Source organism: Pipistrellus hanaki, assembly GCF_964339955.1.
Source record: "Pipistrellus hanaki genome assembly, chromosome: X".
Classification (NCBI taxonomy): Eukaryota; Metazoa; Chordata; class Mammalia; order Chiroptera; family Vespertilionidae; genus Pipistrellus; species Pipistrellus hanaki.
In genome coordinates this window covers 72602384-72615714 of record NC_140524.1, presented here as the reverse complement: position 1 = coordinate 72615714, position 13331 = coordinate 72602384, and the positions used below count along the sequence as shown (strand labels likewise).

General features: G+C 39.0%; 1 protein-coding gene across 3 annotated transcripts in view; it reads left to right on the top strand.

Moving 5' to 3' along the window:
- The window catches only part of PHKA1 (phosphorylase kinase regulatory subunit alpha 1), a 236260-nt gene that overhangs the window by 97612 nt on the left and 125317 nt on the right, over positions 1-13331 (top strand). For all 3 annotated transcript variants that reach the window (XM_084869451.1, XM_084869452.1, XM_084869450.1), the window contains exon 14: positions 10519-10597. In XM_084869451.1, coding sequence (XP_084725577.1) covers positions 10519-10597 — 79 coding nt within the window. The remainder of the gene's footprint in view (positions 1-10518; positions 10598-13331) is intronic.

Sequence of the window (13331 nt, the reverse complement as noted above, 5' to 3'; positions counted from 1 at the left end):
GTAGTACAGCTGTGAAACTGCAGGGCTGTGAGGAGGCCCTTGAGTGAGGCCCTTGAGTGAGCCCCTCTCCCTTCAAGACAGCTCATCTCTACTCTGCCTGCTCTCCTCCTCTATACACTAGTCTGCTTTGCTCTTCTCTGCTCTCCTCTTCTTACTCTTCTCTGCTCTGGTCCCCTGAGATGTCTTCAGTGTTTTATCTTTAGTGTTTCAGCTCCATCCAGGAAACATGGTCTCAGTCTTCCTTGGAACTGGAATGTGAACTCTCCTAGACAGAGGGGAGTGAGTTACATTGAGAGAAGTCCCACTCATGGCCCCTGATTGGTCTGTCCTCATGAAAATGAGGATACCAAATCCTCAGTTTGATTGGTCCAAAGGCACTATCCTGATTGGTCAGAATGGAGCCACTCTGATTGGTCAGTGAAGATACTGATGGAGATATAGTTGTGCAGCTCTGATTGGATGGGGAAAGCCTTAGTCCTATTGCTTGAAATACAGCTCCAGAAACTCTTTTCTAAGGACTAGCACAGATGCAGGCACATGATGCAGAAAGGCAGTTCAGTGGAGGCTTTTCTTTGAAGTGTGAGAGGCCACTGTTTAGAAACAGCTGTTAGGCTCTTCTTTTAAGGTTGAGCCCAGGTAGCCACCAGGAGCCCTTCTTGATAGGTATCTTCTTTCTCAGGGTTCACAAGCATAAAGGTTTGATTATCTGTCATTGACATTATCTATATATATATAAAAGTCCAAGTGACTGATATGACTGAATGAATGGAATGACCAGTCACTATGATGCGCACTGACCATCAGGGGGCAGATGCTCAATGCAGGAGCTGCTCCCTTGTGATCAGTGCGATCCCACAGCCAACCTCCCCTGGCTGGCCAACCTCCCATAGTCCTGGTCAGCAGACCCTGATCGGGCTGGGCCCCAGGCTGGGACAGGGAATTGGGAGTGGGTGGCAGCAGATGTGGCCCCTTTCCAAGGGGGGCTGTGGCCAACCTCCTGCAGCCCTCCCCCTATTCCTCCCCTAGTGGGCAGGCCCTGTCCCTCCCCCACCCAGCAGGCCCTAGTGGCAATGAGGGACAGAGGTGGGGGGGGCAGGGAACTGCACAGTGGCGGGGTGCTGAGGGCAGCGTTGGCATCTGGTGCCCGTTCCTTCCCTGCCTGGCCCAGTGACCATTGTTTTCTCTCCCAACCCTGCCAGGGGCCCCTTTGGGCTGGGATAGGAAACTAAGGGTCAGTGGAGGCGGATCTGGCCCCATTCCCAGGGGGGCTAAGGGCCAGCTCCCTTCTTGGGGCTGGTGGCCAACTTCCTGTGGTCCCTCTCCCTGGGTGGCAAATCTCCCATGGTCCCTCCCCCTGTTCCTCCCCGGGCCAGCAGGCCCTGTCCCTCCCCATAGCTGGTAGGCCCTAGTGGCAGTATGGCAGCAAGGGAAAGATGAGAGGGGGAGGCAGGGAACCGTGTGGTGGGGGGGCGCTGAGGGCAGCATCAGCGTCAGTCATCCATTTCTTCCGTGCCTGGCCTGGCAACAGTCACCTCCTTTCCCAACCCCGCCAGGGTCTTCTGGCTCTGATTGGCTTGGCCCTGATCACAGACCAGGCCTAGGGACCCCACCCATGAACGAATTTCATGCACAGGGCATCTAGTATAACAATAATGGGCAGCATGATTGAGTTAAAATAATCCTTCCCTGGTAATTTTCTTATTCAAGTCAAATACATTAAATGGTATGAAAAAAGGACATGAATGGTTCTCTTAAGGGCAAAACAGGTGACTTAGTCACATTTTATGAAGTCAGGTTTTGAGGACAGGAACTGTGTTGAAGGCCAGGAGGTGGATGTGGCCTCCCTTGAACTGGAACTATTAAAAATGAGGACCTGAGGAGACTGAAGAGGCTGCAGATTATGGGTGAAACAGGAGTGCCTGGGACTGAAAGAGGAGGCCCTGAGAACATTGGCCATGGAAACTGAAGAGTGGTGCAGTAGTGGAGCTGAAGTCCCTTGATAGAGTAGTGTTAGCACCCTGCCATAACACTGCCTGGGAAGCTCCTCCTGATCAGTGGGAAGGACCTTGCAGTGGAACTCAGGGCCAGCCTACATTGGAGTGGTCTGAAGGACACACACAACATTGAACCTGGGGTACTTTATATTTCTTGGAGAAACTCTTGCTGGTGAGCAGAAAAGGAGCTTGAAAATAGTCCAGGAAGTAGAATCAGCCCTGCCCACCTGGAATGCAGAGGAGGTGCCCTCTTTCTCACCAGCAAAAGAGCTGCTTCTTACTAAACTTGCAGCGACCTGAGACAAGGGGAAATAGCTTAGGGCAGGAAATCTGTGCCCCTGCAGGTGGCAAAGAGAAGGTGGCAACTAACCAGGCAGAGCAGAGGTATTAGAAGGACAGAAAGGGCCCAGCCCCACCTCCTACAAGCTACTGGCACTACCGACAACATGAGTCTAGTCAAACCATCCCAGCCAAGACCAGGATATCCATGCAGAGCCCAACTCCAAGTGGGAAGAGAGAATAGCTCAAGGCATGAGACTTAAGGCAGACTAAGTCTCTGGACTAAGGAGTCCTCACCCACTGGACAACTAGGGTCTCTCACCTATTGGGCCTCAATCAAATTACCCAAGGCCAGAAAGGGGCAGTGACTCACATTGACCTGGCCAGAAATCTCCAAGAATGCCCAGGATAGACACACAAAGTGACCAGATTCAACAACATCGGAGCAAAATCCAGTGAACTCCACAAATAGCAGACCCAAAGGTTTTTGAGTGTGAGTGTGTGTGGTTTTGTTGTGTGTGTGTGTGGCTTTTTTGTTTTTCCCCTTTTTTTATTTTTTCTCTCATATCTCTAATTTCTTTTCCCTTTGATTCTATTCTCCTTGTATCACTTTTCATTATTAATTTTTCTCATTTCTATTTTTTTTCATTTTACTTTATCTATGTATAGCTTAATATATTATTTATTACTACATTTTAAGTTCATTATTATTATTTCATTTTTTGTTTCCTTTTCTTTTTTCTTCCTATACTAGTTCTTGTAGCTTCCTCCTTGCTTTTCTAATAGCCATTTTCTTCCTCTTTCTCCCTTTCTTTATATACCATCGAAGTCTTTGATTGCATGTCTTTTAGTATTCTCTTTATTTTTTTCTTTGCTTTCTCTTCTTTTTACTTCTTAGACTTTCTTGTTGTTGTTGCTTTGTGTGGCTTGATTTTAGTTTTGGTTTGGTCCTGCTGTGTCTTGTTCTATTTTGTCAACACCTGTATAATAGCTAGCACGATGAGATTAGGAATGAGCCTCACTTTCAGCAAGTCAGAAAGGATATCCCTCTCATGAATGGAGCATCAACAATCAAGACCTAATTAAAATAGAAAGAGCCCAAATAATGCACACAAGGGGAGACCCCTCAAGACACTTTCTACATAGGGCCATCCAACAAAGCCTGGGAGGCATAACAGTTCTATATAATACATAGAAACAAATACAAATAGACAACTAAAATGGTGATACAAAGAACCGCCCAAATGAAAGAAAAGAGGAATCTCCAGAAAAAAGAACTAAATGAAATGGGCACAAGCAACCTATCAGACATAGAGATCAAAGTAATAGTTGTAAAGATGCTTAAGGAGCTGAGTGCACATTACAAGGAACTCTGTGGGAACTATAACAGCATGAGGAAGCAAACACAAATCATGAACCTGAACCAGACAGAAATGAAAAATAACATATCTGACATCAAGGACACACTAGAAATAATTAAAAGTAGAATGAATGAAGCAGAGGATTGAATCAGTGATTTGGAAGACAAGGTAGAAATAAATACCCAATTAGAGCAACAAATAGAAAAAGAATGAAAAAGCAGGAAGATAGCTTAAGGGAGCTCAGGATCAACATGAAACATAACAATTTCCATATTATAGGAATACCAGAAGGGGAAGAAGGTGAGCAAGGAACAGAGAACTTATTTGAAGAAATAACAAAAGAACATTTGACCAACCTGGTGAAATAAATTACCTACAAAGAAGTTCCCATTAGAATTTCAGCTGACTCTCAATAGAAACACCTCAGGCCAGAGGGAGTGGAATTAAGAATTCAAAGTAATGAAAAACAAGGGCCTAATTCCAAAACTACTACATCCAGCAAGGCTATCATTTAAAATTAAAGATGAAATAAAAAGTTTTCCAGATAAAAAAAAGGTTAAAGGAGTGCATTACCACTAAACCAGTAATGCAAGAAATGTTTAAGGGACTGCTTTAAGAAGAAAAGGAAAGAAAGAAGATCATCTGCATAAAGAAAATAAAAATAGCAGTAAATAAATACCTATCAATAAGAACCCTAGCTCATTTGACTCAGTGGATAGAGCATCAGCCTGTGGACTGAAGGCTCCCAGATTCAATTCCAGTCAAGGTCAAATGCCTGGGCTGAGGGCTCAGTCCCCACTGTGGGGCAAGCAAGAGTCAGCTGATCAATGATTCTCTCTCATCATTAATCTTTCTATATTTCCTATTCCCTTCTTCTCTGAAATCAATAAAATATATTAAAAATAACCTTAAATATAAATGTATCAAATTGTCCAGTGAAAAGGCATAGGGTGACTGAATAAGAAAACACGATCCATATATATGCTGTCTATAAGAGAGCCACCTCAGAACAAAAAAAACACACAGACTGAGAGTGAAGGGATGGGATAAATATTCCATGCAAATGAAAAGGAAAAAACAAAAGCTGGGGTAGCAGTACTCCTATCAGATAAAATAGATTTCAAAATAGAGGCCATAACAGGAGACAAATATAACCCTTGTAAACATATATGCACCCAGTATAGAAGCATCCAAATATATATTTAAAAACTCTTTCTGGACTTTAAGGGAGAGAGCAACAGCAACACACTCATATAGGGGACTTTAACACCCTACTGACTCCATGGATAGATCTCCAGACTCCCCCGCAAAAAATCGACAAGGAAACAGAGGCCTTAAATGACACACTAGATCAGATGTATATAACTGATATTTATAGAACATTTAACTCCAAAGCAACAGAATATATATTTTTTCTCAAATGCACATGGAATATTCTCAAAGATAGATCACATTTCAGGAAAATAAAACAAATCTATACAAATTCAAGAAGATTGAAATCATATCAAGCATCTTCTCAGATCATAATGGCATTAAGTTAGAAATCAACTACCATAAAAACCCCTCAAATACATGGAGGCTAACTAGCATGTTATTAAACAGTGAATGGGTTACAAGTGAGATTAAGCTAGAAATTAAAAACTTCCTGGAAACAAATAAATATGAATGCACACACCCCAAAACCTACGGGATAGGTGAAAGCAGTCCTGAGTGGGAAGTTCATAGCATTACAGGCCTACTTCAAGCAACAATACAAAGCACTAATAAACTACCTAACCGTACAACTAAATGTATTAGAAAGAGAATAGCAAGAATGGCCCAGAGGAAGTAGACGGAAGAAAATAATAACGATCAGACTGAAATAAATGACAGATACAAAAAAAGTACAAAAGATTAGTGAATCCAAGAGCTGGTTCTCTGAAAAAATGAACAAGATTGATGAACCCTTAGCCAGACTCATCAAGAAACAGAGAGGACACAAGTAAATAAAATCAAAAAGGAAAGAGGCAATATAACAGCAGACACCACATAAATACAAATGATTGTAAGCAAATACTATGAATAACTATTTGCCAACAAACTGAACAACCTGGGTGAAATGGACAAATTTCTAGAAACATACAATCTCCCAAAACTCCATCAGGAAGAATCAGAAAACCAAAATAAGACAACTGATGAAATTGATGTAGTGATTTTAAAACTCCCAGCACATGAAAGTCCTGGTCTGAATGGATTTACAAGAGAACTTTACTAAACATTCAAAGAAGAACTAAAAACTATGGTACATCTACACAATGGAATACTATGCTGCCATAAAAAAAAGAAATTCTCATCATTTGCAGCAACCTGGATGGAATTGGAGAACATCATGCTGAGTGAAATAAGCCAGTCAATGAAAGAGAAACACCACATGACCTCACTCATTTATGGATAATAAAGAACATTATACACTGATGAACCAAAAGATAGATATAGAGACAGTAAAGCAACAAGCAGACTGTCAAATTACAGCGCGGAGGGTAGGGAGATCTGGGGGAGATAATAGATCAACTGAAGGACTTGTATACATGCATATAAAGTACAACCAATGGACACAAAACTCTGGGGAAGGAGGGTATGAATGGGAGGGAGGGAATGATAAGATATGTACACACATAATAATTTAATAATAAAAAAAGAACTAATACCTATCCTCCTCTAAGTATTCCAAAAAATTCAAGAGGAAGAAACACTTCCAAGCTCTTTTTATGTAGCCAGCATTAGCCTCATTCCAATACCAGGTGAAGACACTACAGAGAAAGAAAATTACAGGCCAATATCCCTGAAGAATGCAAATGCTAAAATCCTCAACAAAATGCTAGTAAATAGGATCTAGTAATATATTAAAAGGATCATACACTATGATCAAGTGGTATTTATTCCAGGGATGCAAAGCTGGTACAATATTTATAAATGAATAAATGTCATATATCACATGTGAAAAATAAAAATCACATGATCATATCAATAGATGCAGAAAAAGCATTTGAAAAAATCACCCAGCACCTTTTTGGATAAAAACTCTCAGTAAAGTGGGAATAGAGGGATCATACCTCAATATAACGAAGACCATATATGTTAAATCTACAAGCAACATAATACTCAATAGGCAAAAATGATTTCCCTTAGGAACAGGAACAAGACAAGGATGTTCACTTTCACCACTCTTACGCAACATAGTACTGGAAGTCCTAGCTACAGGGATGAGACAAGAAATAAAATAAAAGACATCCAAATTGGAAAGGAGTAAGTAAGCCTGTCATTATTCATAGATGAAATAATATTGTACATAGAAAACCCTAAAGATTCCACCAGGAGACTTCTAGATTTAATAAATGAATTTGGCAAAATAGCAGGATACAAAATTAACATCCTGAAATTGATGATAGTTTTATATTCCAGCTAGTGGCCTGGTACACAATTTTGCACACATTGAAAGGATATTAATTAGAAGTAATATTTTAATATCACTATTCATCCTTTCTCTATAATAGAAGTGTCAACCAAATTCACTATCAACAATGACAGATGGAAACACACACACGCAATTGGCGCTAGCTAGAGCTTTATATGTACTGTACATGTGCGAGTCAACTTAGCCTTTTATAGATATGGAATAAACTTGCTTAACTAGACCTGCTTTCTAATTTAGCCAATCTTTTTCTAGCCCAGTGAAGCATCCCAACTTCTCTTTCAGGTAATTGTTAGCAACATAGCAGTAAATATTAACACAAAGCAGATATTATTGTAGATCATGCAGGGAGAACAAAGGTTAAAATATTTAACTGCAGCAATGATTGACTATATTCTGTGCAGTGAGAAAATCTGAAGTCATTTTCAAGGTCCACCATTTCTTACTTCTTTTCAGTCAGGTCAAGTTTCTAAGCTTTCTAAATCTCCATTTTCCAACTAATGAAAATAAAATAGAATTCTACAGAGTCTCCTATCTACCTACTCTAGGACTTCTGTGAGGATTAAATGAGATGAGGCACATAAACACGTTTCACAAATATTTAATTAAACTGTGAAATGTTTGCACCTGGCTATAAAGCAAGTCGGGTTCCTGAGCTGAAGAATCTACAAGGAGGTTAGTTGCTAGGAAGAGGAAGCCGGGCATTGCTATGTGATATCATTACCTGGACACTTAGCGTATTAGCCTTTTATATGTATAGATAATGAACTCTCATAAAGAGAAACAAACAAACAAAAAATCCCATTTACCATTACAACAACAAAAAGATACCTAAGAATAAACTTAACCAAGGAAGAAAAAAAAGACATGTACTTGGGAAACTATAGGGCAGGGGTCTTCAAACTATGGCCCTTGGGCCACATGCGGCCTGCAGAGGAGTCTGATCCGGCCCGCCAGGTTTTTTGGGCAGTGAGCGCAGCCGAGGTGTTACAGTAGGAATTAGTAGTTCATATAGTCCGGCCCTCCAGCTCTCTGAGGGATGGTGATCTGGCCCCCACTTTAAAAAGTTTGAGGACCCCTGCTATAGGGTGTTGAAAAAAGAAGTAGAGGACAATACAAACAAATATAAATGTATACTGTGTTCATTCATTGGTAGAATTAACATCATTAAAATGCCCTTACTACCCAAAGAAATTTATAGATTGATCATAGTCCCTATTAAAATACCAATGGCATACTTCACACAATTAGAACAAATACACCAAAAATTTATATAGAACCATGAAAGACTCCAAATAGCTGCAGCAATCTTGAAAAAGAAGAATAAAATTGGCAGGTCACAATACCACATATTAAACTATACTATAAAGCCACTAGAATCAAAACAGCCTGGTATTGACATAAGAATAGGCACATAGATCAATGGAACAGAACAGAGCCCCCCAAAGTTTACCCATACCATACAATGGAGTAAGAACAGTCTCTTCAACAAATGATGCTGGGTAGATTGGACAAACACATGCAAAGAGATTAATCTAGACCACCAACTTAGTACACCATTTACAAGAATAAATCCAAAATGGATAAAAGACTAAAATGTAAACCATGAAACTATAAAAATCTTAGAAGAAAACATATATAGTAAAGTTTCAGGCATCTCACATAGAAAAATATTTGTCGTTACATCTCCTAGGGCAGTGGTCGGCAAACTCATTAGTCAACAGAGCCAAATATCAACAGTACAATGATTGAAATTCCTTTTGAGAGCCAAATTTTTTAAACTTAAACTTCTTTTAATGCCACTTTTTCAAAATAGACTCACCCAGGCCATGGTATTTTGTGGAAGAGCCACACTCAAGGGGCAAAGAGCCACATGTGGCTTGTAAGTCACAGTTTGCCCACCACTGTCCTAGGGCAAGAGAAACAAAGAAAAAATAAACAAATGAGTCTATATCAAAACAAAAGGCTTCCGTACACTAAAAGAAACCACCATCAGAATGAAAAGGGAACTCACTGTATGAGAGAACATATTTGTCAATGATACATCTGGTAAGGGATTAATATTCAAAATATATAAATTACTTATACAACCCAACAAAAGGAAGACAATCTAATGGGGGTGGGGGAATGGGCAGAGGATCTGAATAGACATTTCTCCAATGAGGACATACAAGTGGCCAAGAGACATATGAAAAAATTCTCAGTCACTGATCATTTGATAAATGCAAATTAGAACCACAATCTGATATCACCTCACACCTGTCAGAATGACTATCATCAACAAATCAACAAACAAGTGGTGGCAAGGATGCCGAGAAAAAAGGAACCCTTGTGTACTATTGGTGGGAATGCAGATTGGTACAGCCACTATGGAAAAAAGTATTGAGTTTTCTTAAAAAATTTAAAATGGAACTTCTAATTGACTCAGTGATCACACTTCTAGGAATATATCTGAAATGCCTATCAGAAATAATATATGCACTCCTAAGTTCATAGTAGCATTATTAACAATAACTAAGATTTGGAAACAGCTCAAGTGCCCATCAGTAGATTAATGAATAATAATAAAAAAAACCTGTGGGACATTTACACAATCAAATACTTTGCACCTATAAAAAAGAGAGTTCTCTTACCTTTTGGGACAACATGGATGGACTTGGATCCATGAAAATCTGAGAAAGATAAGACAATCTGAGAAAGACAAATATCAAATAATCTCACTTATTCATGGAATATAATGAACAAAATTAATTGACCAAGAAAATAAGACCTGAATCATGGTTGCATAGAACAGATCAACATTTCTCGATGTACGTGTGGGATGGATGAGAAGAGATAAACCGAAGAACTTACATACTTATGTGCATAGTCCATGGATAGTGGCAATAGGGTGGTGAAGACCTGGTGGAGTAGATAGGGGCAGGGTGGAAGGGCAAAAAGGTGGGGGGAAATGGGTGGCATCAGTAATATTATCAACAATATATATATATATATATATATATATATATATATATATATATATATATATGTTCAAAATTAAAACATATCTGCTAAGCAGAAAGCATTGCAAATTATTGAGGAATCAACAGGCTAATGAGTTAAAATATTGATAATAAGCATGGTGGTCTTATTGTCTAATCATATACATCAAAAGAAGGTATAAGTAGAACTAGAAAACTTTTTGTATGTTATTTATACCCTGTCTATTTCCAAAAATGGATTTGTGGTTGCCTCTAAAAATTAACTCCAGCTAAAATTAATTTGGATAAGAATTCAGGAGTTTAAACATTTCATACTGTGAAGGTATTTGTTTCCTTCTCATGCCTACCTTTTATCCGTTATGGTACAGGGTTGTGGCACTTGTATGTTGTTTATCCTTAAACAATAGCTTTTTTGAAATGTAATAAGTTGTCTTTTTACTGTTTTTCTTTAGGGATTTTTAGCTCCTGGAGAAATTGATCCCCTGAATCGTAGGTTTTCAACTGTACCAAAGCCAGATGTTGTGGTTCAAGGTATGTATTTTTATTCACAGAAACAGAAGCTATTGTATATTAAAGATCTGGTTTGGCCAGTAAATGATGATTTTATTTTTTTTAAAAAAGTATGTTTGTATTGATTTTAGCGAGAGGAAGAGAAAGATAGAAACGTTAATGATGAGAGAGAATCATCCATCAGCTGCCTCCTGCTCCTTTTCTACTGGGGATAGAGCCCACAATCCAGGCATGTGCCCTGACCAGGAATTCTAGTTCATGGGTCTATACTGAACCACTGAGCCATACAAGCTGGTCAGACTTTATTCTTTATCATGTATTTTATAAGGGTTTAAAAAGTATAGAATGATGCCAAAGCCGGTTTGGCTCAGTGGTAGAGCGTGGGTCTGTGGACTGAATGGTCCCGGGTTCGATTCCGGTCAAGGGCATGTACATTGGTTGCGGGCACATCCCTGGTGGAGGGTGTGCAGGAGGCAGCTGGTCGATGTTTCTCTCTCATCAACGTTTCTAGCTCTCTATCTCTCTCCCTTCCTCTCTGCAAAAAATCAATAAAATATATATTAAAAAATAATAAAAAATAAAAATAAAAAGTATAGAATGAATGTGGTTCTGTTTCTTTTCAAAATTGCTATTAATCTTAATTATGAGCAAATGCTTAATAAATTTTGTTGTTTGACACTTAACCACTCCTTGCTTCTGGAAGCACTTTTCTTTTCATCATCGTGATACTATAGCTTCCTGATTATATCTGCTTTCTTTTTGAGCATTCCTTCTATGATTTTTTCTGCTATTACTCCTTTCTTCTCATATCCTCCTAATGGTTGTGTACTTAGTCTTATATTATTGTCTTTCAGGATTTACACCCTGTGTTAGGGCTTCCTCTTTCATAATAAAGTTGTTTATATGGCTTCAATTATTGCCTCCAAACCTTTAGTTCCTAACAATCATAAAAAATGTTGACGTACCTATTCTATAAAAAAACACTGGGCTAAATTCTAAGGTATTAAGAATTCTAGTCCCAATACCTATAAAATATCTTTATCACTTCCACTTCAAATGCAAACCTTGACTCCATCCCCTCATATCACCTCTCCCAAGAAAAGCAGATCTTTCTACTTTCCTTATCTGTCTCAATTACTTCACTGCTATCCTAGTCTCTTAGAGTAGAAAGTTTGAGGTGGTTTTGACTCTCCAATAACACAGTCTAACATGGTACTAAGTCTCTCTGTGACCCTTCTCTGAAAGGTCTCCAGTCACTTGACTTTAGGGTTGGTTATATATCCAAAATAATCTTGTGTGTGTTCTAAACTTTCTTATACTTGACACCTATGTGGACATATAGGTAGTTTTTGCTTATAAATGCATATAGCAAACATAATAAAAAAAAATCATTCCTCTTCCCCTCCCATGAGAAAGCTTGTTCTCCTTTGAGGCCTATGCCATCTGGCTATACTGATCTCCTGGTTGCTCTAATTCATTCATTGAAGACATTGATGCTTGGCTCACAGCTTTCTTCTCCAGCTCCTACTATAGTGCTAAATTTCAGCATTAGAGGAAGTGCCCCCAAACATTTTAGCATCAAATTTTTTTGATATACATAGCCGTACTAACGTTTACTTCCACTTCTACGTTAGCCACTCAGTTTGAAGAGCAAGGACAAAACTTTAGAACCACCTCAGATATTTTCCACTTCAAAAAATCCCCGCCTCCAGTCATAGTTACATATTATTTGTTTTATTTTTCCTCCCATTATACTTGTCTCTATTTTCTTCTAATCTGCCTTGTCCTACTTCTTGGCTGATCATCTGAATATCTTAAACACCATTGTACCATACTTCTACTACACCCACCAGAAAAATCAGCTCCAGATCAATTGGACAATCAGCATTTTCTGATCCTACACCTGACCTGCTAAAGTTACTAGAAAAAGTCACACAAATGAACAGAGTGATAGCACTGTAAATTCATGGTCCCCAACTCAGCTAGATCCACAGTGCCTTGTTCTTATTGTTAGCCAGCATTTTCACTCTTCTCAACTACTATTCCAAACCTTATCTTTTCAATACCACTTCTTGAATTCAGCTACATTTTTGGCCTTCTACTTCATGCTGGATAATCTTAATATTTTGGATCTGTGTCAGTTTCCCATCCTCTTCCCACACCACAATCTTACTTATATCTCCACCCATCTTTGCCTCCTTCCCTCCAGTCTCAGAAAAGGTGTCTGTTCTCATCTTCAAGGCCAGCTTCCCCCCCCCCCCAGATGCTTGAGTCTATTCTCTTCCTTAGCCTTCTTAAAATACAACTCTTTAATCTTCAAAAAATTTAAGTTGGTTCTGTTTTTTAGTCTATTGACATGTTCATCTCCCTCTAGTTATCCTATCCTCCCTTTCTCAACCAAACTTCCCCTTCTTTTTATTTCATTCATTCTGCAATCCCTTATAGTAGCTCATTACTCCTTGGAAAATTCTTTTGCTTAACTTATTACCAAACTCAATAGATCATTTTTAATTCATATATTAGTTGATCTTTATGTTTCATTTATTGTTTATCTTTATGGACACTCTTAACTCTTCTGTGATACCATACTCTCTTAGTTCTCCTTCAACCTAAAAATTTCACGTTTTTGTTTCATTTTGGGCTTTCTTCTTTTCTTTGCCCCCTAATTGTTGTTCTTCCTGAGAGTTCTTTCTGTAGACCACTGTTCCTCTAACTGAGAATATTTGTTCTTGTCTCTCAGGGTCCTCCTATTTCA